The 24,147-nt window shown below is 39.5% G+C and overlaps 1 protein-coding gene and 1 long non-coding RNA gene across 14 annotated transcripts in view; one reads left to right on the plus strand and one right to left on the minus strand.

Moving 5' to 3' along the window:
- The window catches only part of WIZ (WIZ zinc finger), a 78,337-nt gene extending 56,498 nt beyond the window's left edge, over window positions 1-21,839 (minus strand). For 9 of the 13 annotated variants that reach the window (XM_070739665.1, XM_070739656.1, XM_070739667.1 and 6 more), the window contains exon 1: window positions 12,408-12,482. In XM_070739665.1, the coding sequence (XP_070595766.1) occupies window positions 12,408-12,459 (52 nt within the window). In that variant the 5' untranslated portion in view covers window positions 12,460-12,482. Of the gene's footprint in view, window positions 1-12,407; window positions 12,483-21,177; window positions 21,204-21,438; window positions 21,519-21,626 lie in introns of those variants that run through there. The other 4 variants (XM_070739659.1, XM_070739660.1, XM_070739661.1 and 1 more) reach the window with 4 other exon arrangements.
- LOC139161045 (uncharacterized) lies at window positions 21,648-23,761 on the plus strand. The gene is made up of 2 exons (XR_011558060.1): window positions 21,648-22,048; window positions 22,427-23,761. It is a non-coding gene; the product is annotated as an uncharacterized lncRNA (long non-coding RNA).
- Window positions 23,762-24,147: the final 386 nt, after the last annotated feature.

Raw genomic sequence — 24,147 nt, forward strand, 5'->3', positions numbered from 1 at the left:
AGATACTTCCCTTGGGCTCGTATTCAACAATTTAGCACTGTATTTGATTTGAAAAATATCTCATGTACCTTGCAAACTTCCATTTTAGTGTAAGGAATTAAATATTAATTAAAAATGAGTTGATTTCAGTGTAATATCTTTGTAGTTATTGTCTACAGCAGATTTACATATGTTCCAGAAAAAAATTGGTATATTCCTCAGTATATCAAAAAACATATTGCCAAATACTAAATTTAAATGTTACCAAATGGAAAAATAAAATTAGTTGTGTTAACTAATTTGATTTCTTTTAAGTGTGAATTAGATTGAAATTATTTTTAATTGGCCCCAATTTTTTTAATAAAATAGCACAGAAATATTCCAAGAAATATCAAGTATAAACCTCAGTCCACAAAAAATTGGCAGCGAATCTGCAATTTGACTTGAAAGACAGAGAATGGTTCCAGTATTTGCAAGATGGCAGTTTCTTTACATAGATCAAAGACTGAAGAATGAATTATTCTGCTAATGGGAAGGCTGTATAAGGGAAAAGAAAAAGAACTATGTGTTACGTGGAGGATCTAAGAGAAAGATAGGCAAAGGGAATTATCAAGATGCTCTGGACTTCAATTTTCATAATCATTTGCCACTGGCCATGGTAGATGATGAAGGTAACATGTAAGAACATGGCAGATCTTTGATTTTATATATTTTACATAAAAAAGATTTTTATAGAGATTCTAAAAAGGATCTTTGTAAAAGTAAAAAATTAATACAGTGGTACCTCTACTTAAGAACTTAATTCATTCAGTAACCAGGTTCTTAAGTAGAAAAGTTTGTAAGTAGAAATAATTTTTCCCATGGGAATCAATGTAAAAGCAAATAATGCGTGTAAACCCATTAGAAAAGAAATAAATGCTCGGAATTTGGGTGGGAGGAGGAGGAGGAAGAAGAAGAGGAGGAGAACAGTTGCTGCCGAAGAAAGAAGGTGAGGTGAGGGAATCAAAAAAATCCAAAACATTAAAGCTTAAAAGAAAAAGAGGGACTCTGAGGCAGTGAGGAGCACACGCCTCCCATACACCCGGCACAAGGCTGCCTCCTATACACTGCGCCAGAGTGAGAAACCCAGACGGGTGAGAGGGAGGAACCTCTCGCTCCTTTGACCAAAAGGCGGTGGCGGCTGCTGCTGCTACCTGCTTCCTCTTCCTTCTCATGCTGAAGGGCTCCCCTCTTCGCTCGCTCGCTTACTTTGTAGCCAGTGCTTTTCCTTCATTGTGGTGACTCCTCGGTATGGCTGAAGCCGAGTTGTTTCGGCCGGGACAAAACACCCCTTTTGCCTTTTCGTGCCCAGACACTCCAGGAGGCAACCTCGCGCTGAGTGTGTGGGAGGCAGCGTGAGGGAGTCACCACAGCGAAGTGGTTTATTCCCTCTCCAAGTGCACAGAGAAAGGAAAATACTCCGGGCTGCCCAGAGCGAAGGGAGTGTTTCTTTTCTCTGGGCACTGGCAGAGGTTTATTCCCTCCCCAAGTGCCCAGAGAAAGGAAAATGTTCACTCTGGACTGCCAAAGCCTCCTTAAACGCCACCTAAAGGATCCTCTGGCAGCCCAGAAAAGCCCAAGATGGCCGGGATTAAAGGGGGAATGGCAGGAAATTGGCCAGGCCTTCATGCTGCTCTCAAATTTCCTGGGAAATTTTTCCGGGCTCGGTAGAAGTAGAAAATTGTTCTTAAAAGAGACAAAAATATCTTGAACACCCGGTTCTTATCTAGAAAAGTTCTTAAGCAGAGGCGTTCTTAAGTAGAGGTACCACTGTACTTTTCAAATGCTTGCCTGAGATCTATATGTGATAGTTGAAGTCATTTCTATGATATGTAGACAGAGTTGTATCATTGTTTGCATTAATTGTTTAATTTCTCATTATTTTATCACTTACTTTTTAAATTAGTTGTCATAACATAGCTGGAATTTCTGAACTGTATGATGTTTATTTTGGAAAGATACTTTGCTGTTAAAAACATATATAGAGTATGATTGCATAAGTATTAGTTATAATTTATAATATTCTTGTCCTGCTCTTTTCATTAAAGATATCAAGAAATGTAGGTTTTATATTAGGTAAGAAAATAAAGATAAAAAGGAGAAATATATTTTAAAAAGCTGGCTTCAGTAGCTAGAAGTTTTAGACATGTATGAAACCATTTTACCTTTTGCTTGCCATCACCAATACAAACAGATATTTTAGAATGATTTAAATCTTAAAATTATTTAAAGAAATATTTACAAAATTGTTACTACTGTGTATCCTAATATCCACAATGTTAATATTTTCAACTAAACACATTTTTATACAATATAAGTACAACCTAAAATATTGGGTCATATATTTTACATCTTCAGAATTATATTTACTAAAACTGTCAGGCATGAAGGACCAGATCAACATGTGAAGGTTCAATTAAACTGATTCCTTGCTAAAGGTCTATGCATAAGAATCTTCTCAACTAATGATTAGAAGCTGCTTAGAGTTAGGTAGGGTCAACAACATTCAAGAGGGTTAGACTTAGTTTTCTTTTGGATACCTAGGGTTTCTAGGTTGACTCTCCCCCTCTTCACTCCACCCCTAGGCTATGACATCTCTTTTCCTACTGAAACACAAATTTCTTCTTGATTTTAAAGATATAAAGATTTAATCAAATTCACATATATTAAATCAACAGCCATAATGATACAGTACTTTGAAACGTCTTTTACTTAATGCAGTGATTTTTACTTCTGTGGAAGTAAAATGACATCAGGTACAATGCAAGTGGCTAAATATATGAAGTGGAAAAAACATTCAAGAAGGCGGCAATGGCAAACTACACTTGCAATGCTGCCACAAAACCTGCATGGGTGTAATCATGAAGAATTGAGATCAGCTCAATGTATTTTTTAATTGATTAATAAACATCTAGAGCAGCAGTCCCCAAACTTTTTGGCACCAGGAACTATACTGCTCAAAAAAATAAAGGGAACACTCAAACAACACATCCTAGATCTTAATGAATGAAATATTTTAACTGAATACTTTGTTCTGTACAAAGTTGAATGTGCACTACAGCATGTGGAATTGATTGTCAATCAGTGTTGCTTCCTAAGTGGACAGTTTGATTTCCCAGAAGTTTGCTTTACTTGGAGTTGTATTACGTTAAGTGTTCCCCCCTTCATTGTTTTTGAACAGGGTAGTTTCGTGGAACCGAATATTTCCATAGACTGGATGGAAAGAGAAGGAGCATGCAACCTAGATCCCTTGCATGTGCAGTTTACAGTAGGATTCACACTCCTATGAGAATATAATATCTGATGATATGAAGTGTAGCTGAGGCAGTGATGCGGAATAGCTGTAATTGCAAATGAAGCTTTGCTCGCTCGCCACTCTCCTCCAGCTATGAGGCTCAGTTCCTAATAGGACATGGCTGAGAGGTTGGGGAGCCCTGATCTAGAGATTTACAGGCTAAAAATCAATGGCTACAAAAATAGTACTTTGACTGGCAGATGGAACGAAATATCAACACTGTTTATTAGAACATAGAACTATCCCTAAGTTGACGCTGAATCCACTGTAAAGATCAAGTATGCAAAAGGCATAAAGGAGCCGTAGAGATTAGCATAGGATTAAGCAGATGTTTCCATTGCAATGCTGGTTGATATTTGCCTCTTCCCATCTTTGACATGGTGCAGCAGGTAACTCAAGTTGCAGCACAATGCAAAGTTTATAATAACTGAAATCAATCCTCAAGTATTGTTTTCTCTTTCTCAGAAAATGGACATTGAAATGAACACTGAGGACACTGCTTGTCTTCACTTTTACCAGCAGAAACAGGATCACAAACACACTGCAGGCCAAGAAAGTCACGCTGGGACAGAGGCCCATTGTTTTTTAGCAGTCTTAAGAATTCTCTTAATGCAAGAGAGGATTAGCCGTCTTGCACGGCATTTAGAGTTTGCTTTAAAGACAGACACATAACTTTTACAAAATATTAACTTTGTATCCATATGACTAGAAAATTATTTTAATGTATTTTAATATTTTTTTAAAAAAATCTTAAGAGATATAAGGTTTGGTCATGATCATAGTTCCCTCTAAAATCATCATCAACTCAGAGTTTTCCAAACCTGCCCAGAAGCCGAGAGGGAAAGAGTGAGAGGGAAGGAGAGAGAGAGGAAGAGAGGAAGAGAGAGAAACAGATAGAAAAAAGAGAGGAAGGAAAAGAGAAAGAAAAAGAATGGGAGTAAGGAAGAGAGAAAGAAAATCAAAATCTAATTTGAAACTAGCTCAACTATTTAAGTGGCATTTTGATATTGATAGAGTTGCCCTATTATGAGCTCACTGTTATATAGACACACAGTACAGTATTTTATTTTGAAATTCTCTGAGGCAAAACAGGGTGGGTTTTTTGTTTGTTTGTTTGTTTGTTTGTTTATTATTTCTGTGCCGCCCAGTCCCAAAGGGACTGCCGCTCAGACACTATACTTTTCCGCCCACCCACCCCAAAAAATTAGAGGGAACACTGGTCATGATCTCAAAAAATTTGAAAAATATTTGATAATGTTAGCAAATTCTTCATCATCTTGATCTGGGGTGTCAAACTGGTGGCCCACACGTAGGCCACGCCCACCCCAGCTCTGTGAAGAGGAAAAAACATCACTATACGTTACATGACGGCAACATGACACCACAAGTTTGACACCCATGAACTTGATGAATAAATTCATCAAAATTATAGCAGCAAAAACCGAAACCAATCTAACTTTTCACACACACATATAAACACAAAGGATACATCAATTAATCCCCTCATTCCAAAAATGTGGCATCCACTTCCAGAGCATGATCAACAGCTTTTGCTAAGCAAATATAGTCCATGTTTGGTGACCGCAATTGAGACTGGCAACTCTGTCACTAGGCAAAGCAGCTGTTACAGTAAATGGAAACTCGTGTGACTGCAACAGTGCTTTTTGGCTCAAAACTGAGAGTTCACACACCTCACTTTTGTCTACTTCCTGTCCTGCCCTCCTTCCCTTCCTTTGGAATGGTAAACCCAGGACGGGGATAATTAACAAGAAGGAATTAATATTTTTATTTACATTGATTTGAGAGGAAGGGATTGCAAGAGAATAAGCAGGCTCACAATGAGAATACATTTTGAGAGCAATACTGCCACTGGCAACTTCAACTGCATTACACAACTTGCTGCATTCTACTTACTACTCTCTTATAATCCTTTCCTCTCAAAACTTTCTGGTGAAGAGTGGCATTAGAGAAATCAGGCACAGGAGAAATTGCCTATGGAAATTGCTTGCTTATTTTCCCCGCCCCTCACAAAAGGAAGAGATTGGAGAATATGTACAGGCATACAATGGGGAATTATCTGGGCTGTTTAAGTAGCTGAAAACACTAGCACATTGCTTTCAACATGTATTCTCCACTGTGTACCTCTTTACCTTCTTGTATTGCCTTTCTATTCAATCAGTCTTCTCTAAAATCAGGAGAGGGGAAGAAAAAGAACAGGGCACAACGTTCTAATGGCAATGCCAATCACATGACTGAGAGACAAAACTGGCGTAACTTCAAAAGTTCACTGAACGAGGCTGTTGGTAAATGAGGATTACCTACAGCATGGTTGTCAAACCCGCGTCATCACGATGTCATCATGTGACGTATCAGGACTTTTTTATTTGCTAAACTGGGCGGGGGCGGAACTAGCACATAACTCATCCAGCCCACAGGTTGAAAATTTGACCCCTTGACCTACAGAAATAATCTGAAAACTATCATAGAAATTAGATAACTGAAAACACCACTCTCAATAATAACTTTTATGTTGATTTATCCTCCCAGTGGAAGTATCCTCCCCCAAGCTCTCAGCCTGGATAGGCACGTCTAGACAAGAAAGGAAGTACCTCAACCAATTAAATAAATCTCACACTTGTTCTTCTGGCTGAACATACTTGGGCAGTTTGGCAATTTCTTATTCCTCAAAATGCCAATTTATCACATGTGTCCTATGACTGTAATTTTCACCTTGTCTGATTAATCGAGGTGGAAATTTTATCGTGCCATCTCAGGTACATTGCAAACCAGTCAATGGTCAAAATTCTGAAAGAAGAACCTTTGCAATAGTTACTTCTGATAACAAACCTATAGCAATTTCCTATATAATTTCTTGTGCAAATGTCAGAGATAGACCATTATATACTGCAAAAAGGAGAAGGTTCATTCATCTCATAATAAACCAAGAATCAAAAATAAAATACATTAGAGATTTCTGATCCACTTTCAAGGTGTACCACGTACTGAGCTGCAAATATCAACTTTTAGCTAAAAAAAGAATGGCTTTCAGTCATTCTGGCTGTGAAAGGTAAACTTGAAAATGTGCGAGTGAGGCCTAATGAAATTTCACAGCTTCTTAGGAAGCATGTTTTTCAATGCTCTGCATATCTCTCTTTGTTTCTTCATGACCAGAAGGAGATAACAAAGTTGGCAAAAAGAAAAAGAAACAAAAAGAAAAAATAGGCAAACAGAAAGACATTTGTATAGTTTTTAAAATTCAGGTATTTCTTAAACATCATTTGGAAAACATTTGAGCAGGCATTCATTTTTCTTATATATAAGTAAAAATATCCATAGATGGATTCTCAGCCCATAATTAAGTACCAAGGAAGCAGATATAAAAAATATAAGAGAGATCAGGATTAATAATACTGTATTATTAGTGTTGGTGATGACCTATAAAGCCCTTCATGGCACCGGACCAGGATATCTGCGAGACCGCCTTCTGCCGCATGAATCCCAGCGGCCGGTTACTTCCCACAGAATTAGTCTTCTCCGGGTCTCGTCGACTAAACAATGCCGTCTGTCGGGACCCAGGGGAAGAGCCTTCTCTGTGGTGGCTCCAACCCTCTGGAATCAGCTCCCTCCAGAGATTAGGACTGCCCCCACCCTCCTTGCCTTTCGTAAACTCCTTAAAACCCACCTCTGTCGTCAAGTGTGGGGGAACTGAGACATTTCCCCTGCCTATGTAGTTTTGTGCATGATATGACTGTACGTATGCTTTTTATATATTGGGGTTTCTTGCTTTTAGACTTTTTAAATGTAATACTGTTATTTTAGATTCTAATTATTAGATTTGTCATTATGTATTGTTTTTATCACTGTTGTGAGCCGCCCCGAGTCTATGGAGAGGGGCGACATACAAATCTAATAAATAAATAAATTAATAAATTAATAATAATAATAATAATAATAATAATAATAATAATATCCAATTCTTAACATTCAAAATTGGTAATTTTGATACATTCCACACGATGTTTGCCATAATGCATTACTGTGGAGAAAACTGTTTGTGTCTATTGCAAAACTACATTTGACCATGAAAAAGGGATATTTTTCATAACAAAATAACTTAGCTTGATGAAACACACAGAAAAATAAACTTTTTACAGTTCCAAGGAAATGATATCCAATAACTAAAATTCAAAAGACACAACTGTCCAATGGGCAGAATTCTACCATGTAGAAATTTGATATTGTTCTTATCACAGTAATAATTATTATTTCTATAATTACAGGTACTCCTTGACTTACAATTCATTGAATGACCATTCAAAGTTACAATAGCACTGAAAAAAGGACTATTTTTCACACAACCATTACAGCATCCTGGTGGCCACATGATCAAAATTCAAATGTTTGGCAACTGACTCATAGTTATGACAGTTGCTGTGTCCAAGGTCCATTCACTTAGCAACCACATTAATAATTTAACAGCTGTACTGATTCAACTTAACTGTGGCAAGAAAGGTTGTAAAATGGGGTAAAATTCACTTAACAAACATTTCACTTAGCAAAAGAAACTTAGAGCTCAATTGTGGTTGTAAAACTACTTATATTATATTCTTCAAACACCAAATCTTTTTGATTAAGGATAGATTTCTTTGCTTCACTGTATGTAGACTTTATTAGGAGACAAAACATATGTGAAATTCTAGCATGTTGTGTCAATTTGGTGTAGCCGACATATCCAAACAAGGCTTTTATTCTGCAATTACTACTTCAAATGAAATTTTAAAAAAAGCTATAACCTTAATATCTTTCCTTGCCACTTATTTAACCTTCTACTTGCACACAATGCACATATGCTAAAGATGCCATATGCTATTAGATGCCTGGATCGTAGGGCTGCTAACTAATAACACTCTAAGACTAACTCCCCCCCCCCCCACCATATAAAAGCTATAAGCACACAAGCATTTTAAGCCTATAAGCCTTTTGTGAGATTTGAGGTGTTAACGCAGGGGTAGGCAAAATTGGCTCTTCTAAGATTTGTGAACTTTGACTCCCAGAATTCCTGAGCCAATTATGCTAGCTCAGGAATTCTGGGAGTTGAAGTCCACATGTCATAGAAAAGCCAACTTTGCCTACCCCTGTGTTAACATAAGGACGGACATAATAGCAATTTGCATAACTGCTGCTGATTGGCTAATCTAGCGGTGGGAGAAATAAACTCCTGACAGTGGTTAGCAGGCTTTGGGAAGTCCTTAAAAGCGGCTTTCCTGAAGTCTGCTGGCAGTCTGTATTAGTTCTCACTAATAGATAATAAAGGTACTGAACTGTTCCTGTGACTTGCCCCTTCTGCGCACCAATCTAACACTGGCGACGAAGATGATGGAAGAAAAACCAAAGAACAAAGATACCTCATGGCATCCGTGGCCATCTTAAGAAGCAACCACCAAACTGCTTCGGCCAACCTAGAGGATGACTACACAACATCTCCAGTTCCAGTCTTCTTCTTCAACCCAAAGACAGAAGATTGGTGAACCTATATTTCTCATTTCTTCATGTTCCTGGAGGCAAACAACTTCCAGTATCTAACAGACAACAGGAACAGGGCTCTCTTTCTCACCTAGTGTAGGTCACAAACATACAAAATGGAATAGACCCTGGTGGCACCGATGGACCTAAATTCGTGGAGGACCCCACTCCTATGTCCGCAATAGTACTGGTCAACATTGAATAGACCAGCCTAGTCACATTTCAAAACATTGCAGAACACACAACAAAAGATAAAGTGTTCACTAAAGTCATGAACTGGTATTGAGGGGATGGACACAGAAGGAGGAAGGAGAAGAATTCAAAACCTTTAAAAACAAACAGGCTGAATTCTCTGTTCTAAGGGGCTGTCTATTGTGTGGGGAGCGAGTTATAATTCCACAGAGCCTGCACAGAAGAGTGATAAAGATTCTTCACATAGGTCACCCTGGCATAGTGCCCATGAAAGCACTAGCAAGGAGCTACCTGTGGTGGCCACAACTGGATAAGGACATTGCAGAGTGGGTAGCAACTTGCAGACCATGCCATCAGAGACGATGCCATTTGAATTGGAGACTTCAAGAGGCCTATGGTCAAGAGTGCACATGGCAGGACACTCCTTCCTTATAGTGCTCGATGCCTATTCAAAATGGGTAGAAGTGATCAACATGCACTCATCGATGACAGACGCCATCATATGAGACCTAAGGAAACTGTTCGCAAACCATGGCTTGCCAGATGTCAGGTATCAGGCAACGGCACGCAACTGACAGCCTGGCACATGGAAACGTTCCTGGCAGACCTTGGCTTAAGGCATGTGCTCATCTTGCCATTCAGTCCAGTTAGCAATGGCCAAGTAAAGAGAATGGTGAGGATGACCAAAGAAACACTAACCAGAATGGGTCTGGAGGACTGGCAGAAATGAATTGACCAGTACTTGTTAACCCAGCACATTACTCCGTATGTAGCCACTAACTGGAGCCCTACAGAATTGCTGATGGGATGGAAACTAAGATCCCAGCTGGACAGACTTATAACCTGGAGACAACCTCTGGGCTCAAACAAACCTACAAAGACACTGGCTATGGGGGATTTGGTGTCCACGCAAAACTATGCAGGGGAACACAAGTGGGTGAGTGCAACCATAATTGAAACCACCGGCCCCAAATTAAAGTCAAATTTTAAAAAATTGACTTCTATGCCGCCCAATCCCGAAGGACTCAGGGCAGCTTACAACAATATAAAATTACCATATAAAATAACAAATAACCATAAGAAGAAGTCAAGAAAAAAATATAATTCTAAACCCTAATTAAAACTCATAACAGAGCAACTCACCAACACACATACATACCATTCATGGAGCCATATTCATACAGGTGGTCAAGTTTGTGTTAATTTAGGGCTCCCAAGCCTGCCGCCATAGCCAGGTCTTCGTGGCCTTTTGGAAAACCAGCAGGGTGGGAGCAGCGTGGACATCAGGTGGGAGTTGATTCCAAAGAGCTGGGGCAGCAACAGAGAAGGCTCTCCTCTGAGGTCCCGCCAGTCTACATTGCTTGACTGACGGGACCTGGAGGAGGCCAACTCTGTGTGCTCTAATTAGTCTCTGGGAGGTGTGTGGCAGGAGACAGTCCCGTAAATAATCTGGCCCTAAGCCATATAGGTCTTTATAGGTAAAACCAACACCTTGAATTGTGCCCAGAGACTGAGAGGCAGCCAGTGCAGCTCGCGGAGTATAGGTGTTATATGGGTATACCAAGGTGCACCCATGACAACTCATGCAACTGCATTCTGGACCATTTGAAGTCTCCAAACACTTTTCAAGGGTAGCCCCATGTAGAGCACATTGCAATGATTGAGACGGGGGGTGATGAGGGCCTGAGCGACTGTGTGCAGAGCCTCCTGCTCCAAATAGGGCCGCAACTGGTACACCAGGCGAACCTGGGCAAAGGTCCCCCAGGCCACAACTGAGAGATGATGGTCAGGGTTCAGCTGTGGGTCCAGGAGGACACCCAGGTTGCATAATGCACCAGCACAATGGACGGACAGATCAAATGGTCCTTAGGAGGAAAAGTCCACATCCACTCGGTCTTGTCTGGGTTGAGCTTGAGCCTGTTTGCCCCATCCAATTACAGCTTCCAGGCTGAGTTGGACAATGGGTGAGAGTGGCGGAGACATATCAACCCACTCTCAAGTTGAGAGACTCCTGGCTTCGCCAGCCTGAGGCTACGACATCAACCAAAGCAGCTGAGAGCCAAGGACAACAAAAGTCTCCGCCCTGCAGACAATCCAACACAAGAATATGAAGACCACAGTGAAAACCAGGCTCTAACTGAGAGACACCAAGCAGCCTTATTCTCAAGCCCGGAGAGGGAGCGCAAACACCTATCAACCAGCGGAGTCCAGCGAGGTCACCCAGGACTGGAGAATGACAGCGCAGAGAATTCAGCCGCCATGTCTGAAGACTTATTCTAGATCTTTCCGTGAAGCGGAGGAGGAGCAGCAACAGGCATGTCTGCTCCAAAGTCTCCCAAAGAACTGAATCACACAGACCCAGTAGGGCTGTCGGGTGATCTGTTTACTTACTGGACTATGTGACCTTCATTAAGTTCTGATTGGACACTCCAGAAACTAAGAGGGGAAGGGTATTATGTACGGACATACGTAGTAGCGATTTGAATAACTTCCGTTTATTGGCTAATCTAGCAGTGGAAGGAATAAACTCCTATCAGTGGTTAGCAGGGTTCAGGGAAGCCCTTAAAAGCGGCCATATTAACTAACAGACAGTAAAGGTGATGAACTGTTCCTGTGACTTGCCCCTTCATCTGTGCGCAAATCTAACATAAGGCTTCATTTCTGCTCCTTAATTCACCTTTATTAACAAGAGTCCAAACTATTAGATCCAATTCACATCAGTGCACAATATATTTTAAGTTCCCAAAAAGAGTAAAGAGAGGAAGAGTTTGCCCTCAGCTTGAAAAAGCTTATCCAATCTCATATGAGGAAATTGTTAACAAAAATGGCCTTGCTTCCTAATAAAGATAAAGCTTCCCTCTGTCCGACTGAGTCTCTAATACTTGGATACATTTTTATCATGTTCATGTGTCTTTAATAAACATACCATAGCCATGTTATATACAGTATTTCCAGTCTGAAGCCAATTATCCACAACATAAAAATTACGTCTAAATGTTTCTGTGATTTTGTTCTTGACTTGTTGGATAATTCTTTCATTTTCATCTCAGGGTGATCTCTGAACTCGGGCTTATCTATGGATCAAGAAGTAAAGCCTTATGAAACCTGCCATTGAGTAGCACTAGACTTACCTGTGACTTCACAATCTTCCAAACAGCATCTGAATCTTGACTAATAAATAGGGATAATATATTGATACCCTCTTTATGACTATACATCTCAGTCACTTTCCCCTTTCTATTCATGGCTTCTAGTTTCTCTGAGGAATTTGGGACATCCTCTTTCAGATCAATCCCCCCTTCCTTTGATGCCCTCAACAAAGCTGTGTGCTCAAGATATGTTTTTGCATCTTTAAAAAATGCAGGAATTCTCGCTTCACCTTGGGGATACTCAAGGGCAATAAGATCCTCTTTGTTTGACACAAGGGTCATTGGCACAGCTTTTCCTTGGTCATCCTCATGCATTTTCTCCTGTTCTGATAAAGCAGTGGAAACCGATTTCTCTATTCCTTGTGAGTTCCGCTGTGTCAATTTCACAAACCAAACATCAAGGCTTTGGTGGATTTGCAACAATTACTGCCAGACAACCTATAATAAAAAAGGTATCATAATGTCTCGTGTTTAGAATAATTTAGAAGGGTGAATTTCACACAAGTCCTTTTTCAGATATGTTGATTGAAATCTAATGTACCTGTTACAAATATCCATTATGTGATTCAGAACAAATATCTCTCATCTAGGGTAGAGATAATTTCTGAAGTACAATGAAACAATTTTGTTCAACAGAATTGAATAATATACACCAAGTCAAACATGTTTTATTTACACCTTCTCTTGCCTGTAAGGCAGCTTAACTCAGATGCAAATCTATATCATAAGTATCATAGTGTTCAGGAGGATATTGATATATGGTCGGAATAACCAAGAAACTCTTGGCATTTCAAGCATCAAACTTGACTTCAAGCATTAAGCTATACAGAGCAGACTTGAGTAAAGTCACTTTAATATGTACTGCAGAAGACAAAGATGACAAACATATTTTGCAGCCTTGACTATTAAGAGTTCTACAGAGTGCTTTCAACTTGATTTGTGGCACATTGGAGATAGAAATTCTACATAGTGCATAGAACAGTATTTAAAGAAATATGTTAATGAGATGTATGTCTCAGCTGCATTTTACCTACTATGGGATTCGTCAAGTCGTATTTTGAAATAAAAGTGTAATCTGAATATTATGATATGCATAGGAAGGGAAATAGAAAAAAGCAGTAGCAAGCATATCATTTTCAAGCAGGAAGCTCTTAGCTCTTGGTCACTTAAACGTATGACCAATCTTTATTGTACATACAGTAGTCAGATACAGTCTGTCACCTGTGCTCTATAAGTATTAAATATAGAATTGTAACCTATGTACAATTCAATAAAATGCAATTCCTAAAAGGAAAACACAGTTTTCTCCAAAGAAACATAACTACCTATATCTAGGATTTATATTGAGTTTATTGAATTACACAGATGAAGATACATTATAGTGGAAAAGTTGTTTTCCAACAATTCTCAAGTACGGTATATACATATTTTAACATTTCACCCTATTTGTCTACCAATTCCAAGCCAATGAAATCATCAAGGGAATTAACTCCTTACTGTTCTGTAAGAAGTTACTACAGAATAAATAAGAAAAAATAGTGCCATAATAAAAATAATATTAAATATCAGTTAATTCAATATTTTAAAAAACTTTTTAAAGAGTCTCAGATAAACAGCTTTTGCTACCTAACACCAAAGGAAACATAAAATAATTATCAGCCAAGCTTTTCTAGGAATGGCATTTTCTATTCAGGTCAGCATTTCAGTAACCATCCACCAATGTCTATTTAGCAAAAGGCACCTTGAGCAATAGTTCGGACTCTAAGGTGTTCATGTAATTTTTGCCATGATTTCTATTATCTCTTTATCAAAATAAACTAACTGTCCATGTGACCTTATTTCTTTCTCTATAAACTCTTTCTTTAAAGTAGGATAAAACTGGTTGAGATTACATTTAAGTATTTTTTTAATTTATAAAAAATCCATGTCTATATTTAATTTGGAATTCCATGTTGTCTTACATAAGGGTTTCAACCCTTTTTGGCCTGTGAGCCCACTGGAGTTTTGAGGATGATATAGCTGGATGCTATCATAAAATGTCTGGCATGAATTGTGGCTAATATGTAGTACTGGAACAAATTATTCCTTTTTTAGAAAGGAAAGCAGGTGAAATTAGAATGTAAGCAAACTTTTTCAAACCCGTGCTTCTTGTATCAATTCTCAAAATGGTTAGCTAATTTTTTTCAAAATAATAATTTTCTCAAATAGAAGATTAACTTTGAAATTACGTTCTTTCAAATGCAAAAACCAGCAAACCCCATAGTGCAAGCATAATCATTCCTTCACAATCATGTTCCACAATAAATAAATAAAAGGAGAAAGGGAGATAGACTTGGTTCACATCTAAGTTTCTTTATCTGAGTTCCTACATAAATGACAGTTGACTATGTTCATATAACTAAATCATGAACAATTGTTTACAGACCACAAGGACTTGTTTAATTGTCAGCCAATCCCTTCCCAGCCACATCTTCATTTAGTAAGTGTGTAAATCTAGTCACTGTTTTTCTATTTCCAATATATTGTATGTATACATTGTCTTGATCTGTATACAAATAATCATGCATCCTATTCTCTAATCACAAAAATATAGACATCCATCTTTTCCTCTTCCACTCTGAAAGGCTGATTCTTTCTCATTGAGTCAACCCTCAAATTTCCACTCCCAGGCTCTATTTTTCTATTTGTTGGCTCTCGCTGTCTTTTCTTTGAAAGAATAGGATGAATTAAACCTTAGACCAGTGATGGCGAACCTTTTTTCCCTCGGGTGCCGAAAGTGCATGCGTACACACTATTGTGCCTGCGCGAGTGCCCACACCCATAATTTAATGCCTAGGGAGGGCAAAAATTGCCTCTCTTCCCCCCCCCCCGAGGCTCTCTGTAGGCCAGAAACAGCCCATTTCCCAACTGCTGGTGGGCATGGTAGGCCCGTTTGTCACCCTCCCTAGTCTCCAGAGGCTTCCCTGGAACCTGGGGAGGGCAAAAGCTCCCTCCCTCATACCCCTGGAGGCAGTCCAGAAGCCAAAAATGCCTTCCCAGAGTCTCTATGTGAACCAAAAATCAGCTGGCTGGTGCGTGCATGCGTGCTGGAGCTGAGCTAGAGCAACAGCTCGCATACCTGCAGATATGGCTCTGTGTGCCACCTGTGGCACCCGTGCCATACGTTCGCCATCACTGCCTTAGGTCATCCTTTTGACCTTCAAGCATACTTAGTTGCAATAAATTGCAACAAGTCTGTTCCTAATTTAGTTGGTTGGAAAGCAGAACTGACCTCCAACTGGTCTATCCTACTTCTGTGAATATAAATTAAAATGCACTTTTCAATTATATAATTCTGCTGAGTCATATGCAATTTGCAATTTACCATTCAATATATTTTTTTCTTAAGTACCATTTCTAAGTCAATTGCTCCTTATGTGTCATTGTGTTCAAGAAGTTATAGACAAAACAGGAAAATGCTTCTGTTCTTCTATTAACCTATGAAAGTGATGGCGAACCTTTTAGACACAGAGTGACCATTCTTGGCATGCATGCCCAAACTGAAAGGTGGACATGCACAAACTTGCAGATGTGCAATAGAGACCCGATGACCAGCGGGAGGCAGGGCATCCCAGCAAGATCTTTTTTCCTTCCTGAGCTTCTGTTTCACTGTTTGCAAAAGTTCACGAAAGAAACGCCATTGAGATCAGACCTGGGGCGACATCATATGTGCTTGCAGGGAGGGTTCTGCATACAACATCTGCAGTGATGGGCTCCTATGGGTACGGTCAGGTATGCAGCACTGGTAGCAAAATTTGGAGCTCCACCCCAGAGCACCCAATTTGCACTGAAAGATGTTGAAACAAAATGCATAAGCCACGCCCACGGCGTGGTAGTAAAAATTTTGGTAGCCCATCACTGAACATCTGGCACAGGTGCCATAGATTGACATCATGGACCTATGAAGTCCATTAATGGGACACTCTCACCAAGAGAAGTAAACTCAGAATTCTAGCCACTGAGATCATACTTTTAAAATAATTGTACACAGGATCTAGAATTTAAAGTATATAAAAACTTCTTTCTCTCATTTTCTCTCATAATATCTACTTTTTGCTTTGAACTATACATGAAGTGTTAACTACATCCTGCATTTGTGAAAATGAAAACGCGCATATTAATTAAAAGCAAATATATTAGTCATAGACCACTTTATAAAGCCATATACATTAAATTATAGCTATCTTGAAAAAGATAAAAGGAAAATTATTGTGGATGGTCATAAAAACTATGATCAAGCCACGGTTTGGGTAAAATGTGTGTTTATTATATGACATTTATCACATTTGGATGACCAAATTGCTATTTATTAAATTTATATAACTGCCCAGCTCACAAATAGCAAAAAAAATACAAACAATAAACAGTTAATATAGTTGTATTAAACTATATATAATACAACATTAATATAGTTGTATTAAAAACATTATAAACACTGCACAGCATGTAAGGAAGTACCCTAGTGAGTACATAGGAGTTGGATAAAACAACTGCACTTCATTGTTGTTCATGGATAACATTTTAAACAATGTACTAACAGAGAGATTGGCAATACATTTGATCTATAGTCAACAGTAGATGGTTCCACTGCATTCAGATTGTTCCCTTAAAGTTAAACAGTAAGATTCAGACAATTTATTTGGAATCAAGAAACATGGTGATTTCATCCCCAAACCAATGCTAGTGGAAAAACAACACAGTTACCACTAGGAGGAGATAGATATTCATAAGTGAAATTAAATGAGGCTGTGGCTGTCTAAATACAGTACATATACACTACATGGCATGTGGGTAAAAACAGAAGACAACCACTTCAGTGTTTCCTCACCATGTCATATTTGCTATACCTTTATTCTATATAAATTGTTCTTGAATGACAAACTGACTTCTACCCAAAGGCCAACAGTCTCTTCAACCCGCCTCCTCACAATCTGCTTTGATGTACCTAAATTGACCTTATAAATGTTTGAGTTTGTAAAGATGCTACACCAGAAAGGCACTAATCAGCAGAAGGATGGTGAACTATAATATAGTTTTTAGCCTAGCTGCCCTAACCTACCTCCAACATTTTTCAATTGGGACTTTTGTGTCAAAGAACTAAATAAGATAGGCCACTAATTATTGATAAATTTAATGCAGATACAGCATACTAAATACAGTGAATTAATATCCTGCCAGAATTCCCTTGCCATGCATCTTTGACAAAAAAAATGCATCTTTGAACTTACTCAAGAAAGAAATCATGCTGAGTAATTAATTTATCTCAGGTACAAATGTTAAAAAACAGCAAAGGCAACTACAGTTTGTTATTCAACAGTAGCCTTGAAAATGGAAAATGAAAAAATGAAAAACAGAAGCACTGCCACTTGCTTTTTATGAAATGAGAAATACCCAACAAAAACAAAATGGCCTTATAATGATAATGGTCCAAACCATAAGAAGTCCATATATTAAGGCTAGGTTTATATATTATGTTAAGTCTGCTTTCTTCAATAAACTACAATAGCTGGATTCATACAGCATACTAAGCAAAAACCAAACAAATCACACTGTGTATTAATATAATATGAAAGCAATTAAAATATCATGGTTTGAATACCCTTACTTGGACATTTTTCAAAATAATCCACACAAAAAGCTGGAATAGTAATATGATCATTGCTGTTTAAATAAACATGTATGTTTATTCTGAACTTGTGTTATTATATTTACAGTCCTCTTAGAGATGTATATATAAAATTGCAGTGATGAGGAAGAAAACTGTACTTCTGGTTCCAGAACTTATAACAAAGTTATATAACTATCACTTCCCTTAACAAATTGTCATATGTTGCTTTACAGTATGTACTGATGTAACAAAATTTTGTATATGAAAGAGAACAATTTGTGCAAGAGTTTAACATGTATAAAATGTTATATTTATTTTAAAAGTAATAGTACAGTTCAGGATAAGTCTCAGTTCTATAGAAAATACAATCTGAATTTCAAGAAGGCAAAGAAAGAAATGAGAAAGATAACAAAGAGAAGGAAAAGAATCACCAAAAAATGTTTTCAGCAAATATTTTTCCTGCTATGAATGATGCAGGGAAGTGAGTGATTATTATCTAATACAGGTCATAACTTTTCAGAAGCCTCTGTCTCTGCTTTTCTGATTGGCAATAATAGCAAGAAAGAGAAATTTAGAATGACCATCCTTTTCTTGCTACTTTCATTAATACCATTAGGGTTTGTATTGCCTATATGCATATAGAAACATTTCCACATATTAATTATTTTTGAATTTATGTGAAATAGTACACCTATTATCGGTTAACAGATGAAGCATTCATTGTGTTTGAAAATTAGACAATGGAGAAGATTAAATGATTATAAAGGTGAATGTAATGGGATAATTCAAAATATATTACAGTAATAGCTTCTTAATAAAAAGAATAATGAATTCATTCTTTTAACTGCAACCAAAGAGTTGGAAATAACAAATACGGTACACATTTAATCAACACCTGCCTGGAAAAAAAGCTGAAAACAAGTACCTTATGTTTAATATAACATTATTTTGTTATTATTGTTGTTTGCGCTTCTGAGTCAATGTGAGTCCTGATAACTATATGAACTAGTCTCTACAGCATTCTTGGCAAGGAATTTGGAAGTGGTTTGCCCTTGCCTTCTTTCTAGGACTATGAGAGGAAGTTCAAGTCACCCAGCTACCTTCATAACTAAGACAAAACTGAACTCAGGACTCATTGATTTTAGTTTAATGCCTTAACTGCTATATAAAATAGCTCTCATTAATGTGTTACAACACACTTTTCCTTTTGGTTAATTCCCAGGAGATGTATACAAACATATACGTTATCAATCTTCAATTATTAGTTAATAGACTTCCTATTACTTCATTAATTCAATAATGTCTTATGATGAAAAATTCAGTAAACTGAAAAACATAAGCACATACTACTAGAAAGCAACAAGGAGTTCAGTTTTTAAAGAGTCATATAACCTGTAATTTAAGACAAGTAGCAATTGCTATGTGTGAACGGAAAGCGTCTGTGTTCTGACTAAACCCTGATTGTTATCCTCAACATAAAAAAATAGTTTACAATATGTAAAAACCCTTCTCTCAAGGATCTTATTCCAAGCCAAAGCTTCTTCCATGAATATAGGAATTTCTTCTTAGTTATTTTAATTTTTTTTGCTTATTGCAGATATGAAAGTTATAATCAACAAAACCTCGTAATTTGTTAAACTGTATTTCATTGTTATATTTTGAAGCTCACATTCAATCTAAGACAATAATTAGTAGAAGGGCAAGAATTTCCAAAGCCCTTCTTCACATAGTACTATTGAGAATATTATAATAAAGCTATATTTATACAATGTCGCATAAAATGCTATGATGGGCATTAAGACTACAGGATTAGAGAAGTTATGAGGCTCTACTGTCAATTGAATCTACTAGATAACCATTCTACAGATACAATTGATGTATTAACTGCTTAAATGAGCAAAAATATAATGTGTAGCTGACATGACAAGGACAGTACTCCAGAACATTCTGTTAAGTTTTTAAAGAATCACAAACTTCTTTATCATTTTTGCTGCAATATATTTAAAGTTATTGTATCACTGAAACATCTAAGAAGAGACTGTCAACATGCATAATGTAGTCTAACATAATTGTCTACTTTGAATTCTTCATTTTGTAACTTTTCCTAATATCCAGGAGACGGCAGCGAAGCACATGGTAACGTAGTTCTTTGAAGCAAAATTATAAATATGTTTGTTATACGTAGGTAAAGATATGTCCTTTTGGATAGCTCTTGCTATTACCAATGTGTGTGGTTTTGTGTATGTGTGTTTGTGTATAAGTATTTCATAATAAAAAAGAAGAGAAATACTAAGGATTTTCATTGGAAGCCAGTTTATTTAAATTGCATTAAAATTTTGTGAACTGGCAAGACAAGATTAATATTTGGAAGAAACTCTAGTGAAGCAAACAAAAAAGGGATTATAAAAGATAAACATGACCCTTTTATATATTCTCCCAACTCAAAATGATTAGTTTACAATTTCAATTGTATTCAATTAAACATAGCGTTTATCCTCACTGATGATGAGTTAAGATTCATGTCATCACTTTTTTGACATTACTTGTTCATGTCACCTTATACAGCACCCTATTAGATACTTCCTAATGGGAAGCACCAGCCTCACACAGAAAACTCAGGTCTCAAACTATGACATATGCTGCTTTAGTTCAAACACAAGCAGGATTTGGATAATGTGAACGTTATATAAGAATGATAACAGGAAATATTTCCCACAGATCATAGAATCAAAGAATTCATAATTTTAAAATTTAGATATATATGTGTGATTCAAATGTATTTTCTTCCAAGCAAGTTAGGTTTCAGACTGTGTGCCTAGGTACTTTAGTAATTGTTCCACTGGTTAGCTATTCAAGTAAGACCCTTTTTGATTAAAAAAAAAGAAAAGAAACAACAGATGCCAAATGAGCAGGCGGTTTCAGTGAGAGGAACCTCAAAAGAATAATTCCCCACCTTCTTACTAAGCAGCAGTTCCCATTGAGTTCAACTGAGTAATAGGATAGGAGAGTGCTACCTTAAGGAAAATACACTTTATACAGGTCATGCCTGTCATCGTCAGCCTCAAGCCACGTCCATTATATCCAGAACAGAGAAAAGTAGTTCAATTGTTTTGAGCCAGTTGAGGGGGGGTGGGGTTCATCCCTTTCACAGATGCAACAACTTCCAATTCCACAAGAACTTTGCTCAGGGATAAACCACCATAGAAATAACCCCCCCCCCCCCGATAATTTATTTCACTCACCTGGATGGTTTTACGCTCCCCCCTCCCAATCCAAGAGAAATGAGAATTTACTCTCCAAAGAAGAACCTCGACAGACATGCACAAGCATCACACCCCCCCGCCAATACCTACATTCAGGGGTCCCAACGCTCATGAACCGCTGAGTGCCGTAGGGGGCCACTCTTTCCCCCCCTCCCCTGCACCTGTCCTGTCTGAAGTGACCTCCCAGCCGCCGCCTCCTCCACTCTTCCAGCTCCTCCGCTGTCGTCCCCCCCCCCCCGGCAGCCTCCGCGGGACCTGTCATTTGCCCCGTGTGGACGCAGCTGCAGGAGCCCCCCTCTTGGCGCCCCTAGTTAAAAAGGAGCCGGACCCGCCACCCCGCCGTGGGCCTACCTGCCACTCACCTCCCTGACAGCAGGACTGGTTTTGCGGGCACACTCTCGCCTCCCTGTCACTTGTCTGTCTCCCCCCTCCCTCCCGCCCCCCGCCCCGAAGCCCCGCCCCCTGGCTCCCTCCCGGCTCCATCCCCTCCGGCCAGGTCCTTCTTCCCGGTTCCGTTCTGCCTCGCGGGTCACGCTCACCATCCTGTGGCGCGCCGCGTCTGCCGCCGCCACCACCACCCGCGGGCGTTCAGAGTCGGGTCGGCTGGTCCGCTCGGCTCGGGCAGAACCGCTGCCGTCCTTTCCTCTTCGGTCCCCCGCCCGGCTCCGGCCTCTCCAGTAGCAGCAGCAGCAGCAGCCGAGGCTGTCGCGCCGGGGACATGGCTCCTTTAAATCCCCCTCCCGCTCCGTCCCGAGAACTCCCCCCCTCTTTCTCCCCCCCCCCTCCTCCCTACCCGGCCAGCCCAGTTGCCTGGGCTGATCCGACCGCCTCTCCACCCTTCTTCCTTAGAGTCGCAGGCACAGAGCGTCTATAGCAACACAACGGCCGCGGCGCCATGTTGGGAGAAGCGAGGCGAGACGCTCCCCTCGGGCTGGCGGGTGACGTCACAGGCCGGGGCAAGGTAAGGGCCTCCTCGGGCTGCATTCGACGGGAGGTTCCCTGAGCCGGCTGTCAGCGTCGCGGAAAGCAAGCCGAGGCTCCTCGCCGGTGGCAACGTGGCTTCTTTGCAAGCCAAACACCCCACCCCCCTCATCCCGACGCTGTATGCAAAAGGCAGGTGGTCATCGAGAGGAAGGGAAGGGACCGGGCAGGTGTCCGGACTCCTCCGCCTCCACACACCTGGACGAGGCGGCCGCTTTATATACGGGAGCGGAATCTCCAGCCTGACTCGCGTTTACTCCGTGGCGCAAGTTTATGCTTAACCTGCGCTTGAGCGAAGGGAATCAAGGTATTGTTGGAAGTTATTCCCGCGGCTACTTACTCCGTCTTTTCACCTCAGCGGTGCTCCGTCGCTCGCCTATCTGGAACCAGAAAGCACCGCTGAAGATGCCACAATCCAGGCAGGAAAGAGAAGAAGACAGGAGAACTGTCGGCTGCTGATTTGTGCCTTTTTTCGGAGGAGCGATCCCCTCGAGGAAGCCGCCTTCAAGAACAATACACGCGGGTTGAGATGATTGACGCGTCCCCCTAGCTTTTTCTTTTCCCCCCAGCACAAGTATATAGGCTTAGAAATCACTCGGGCAGGACTTCTTCGCAACCCCTTCTGCCATTAGTGCTGCTAATGATCAAGAAAGGCCTTTTCTTCTCATTTATAACGGAATTGGAAACTTTCCGAAGAGGTTGGAGATATTGGTTCCCCCACCACCACCTCATCCCAAAGTTACATTATCTCCCTTGTTTAAAAGATGTTACTACATGGAATGGGATGTAGATATTGGGACTGTGCATCCCAATTCAATGTGTGTCTATATATGCATCCCAATGAGTATATTTCAGTGTACAGGACCATCTCCTGCCACAAACCTCTCAGAGACCAATAAGAGCACACAGGGTTGGCCTCCTCTAGGTCCCGTCAGCTAAAGAATGCAGGTTGGCGGGACGATGGGGGAGGGCCTTCTCTGTGGCTGCCCCAGCTTTAGGGAATCAACTCCCCCACTGAAGTCTGTATGGCCCCCATCCTGCTGGCTTTTCATAAGGCCACAAAGACTTGGCTATGCTGGCAGGCCTGGGGGGGCCTAAATCAACCACTAACTAAGCCGCCCCGAGTCTACGGGGAGGGGCGGCATACAAACCTAATAAATAAATAAACTTATTCTTGTGTATGAATCGGTATGAATGACTAGTACGTGTGCTGCTGAATTGTTTTTTGAGGTTTAATTAAGATTTTAGAAATTAGTTTGTTTTTCTCTTGACTTCTTTTTATTGCTATTTGTAATTTCTACTGTTGTAAGCCGCCGGGAATCCTTTGGGAAAGGGCGGCATAGAAGAATGAATGAATGAATGAATGAATGAACGAACGAACGAACGAACGAACGAACGAACGAACGAACAAACAAACAAACAAACAAACAAACAAACAAACAAACCTCAAAGAGTAAACCGGGGAATACTCCATAACTCATACACTTAGGTTTGCAATTTTGGTTTTCAAAACTCAAGTTCAGACAAACTGCAGCTGCCACCACGAGACTGCATTATGGCCACAATTCAGAATGAAACTTTCATTGTTAAGTGAGGTGGTGGTTAAGTGAATCACACTCAATTGTACTACATTTTTTGCCATAGTTGCTAAGCACCATGGTCATTAAATGAAACATAATATTGATTAAGCAAATCTGTTTTCCTCCATTGCTTTTGCTTATCAGAAACCATCTGGGAAGGTCAGAAATGATAATCATGGGGCACTACAAACACCATAAATCTATGATTTGCCGAGGGGCTGAATTTTTATCATGTGACCGGCAGGACATTTCAATACTTGTGTGTGTCATAAATCACTTTCTCAATTTACTGTTGTAAATTTGAATAGTCACTAGACAAATGGTTAGAAGTCAAGGAAGACTACCTGTATAATCAGAGATTAGCTTTCTTTTCTCATCCAACCTTACATTTCTTATCTTGTATTCCTCTAGCACATTTCATTCAATTGGAGTAGACATATTAGTCTATATTAGTAATAGATCATTACAAAAACTCTGGCAAACTCACCATTTCTAATTT

This window comes from Erythrolamprus reginae, chromosome 2 (genome assembly GCF_031021105.1).
Source record: "Erythrolamprus reginae isolate rEryReg1 chromosome 2, rEryReg1.hap1, whole genome shotgun sequence".
In the NCBI taxonomy this organism is placed as follows: Eukaryota; Metazoa; Chordata; class Lepidosauria; order Squamata; family Dipsadidae; genus Erythrolamprus; species Erythrolamprus reginae.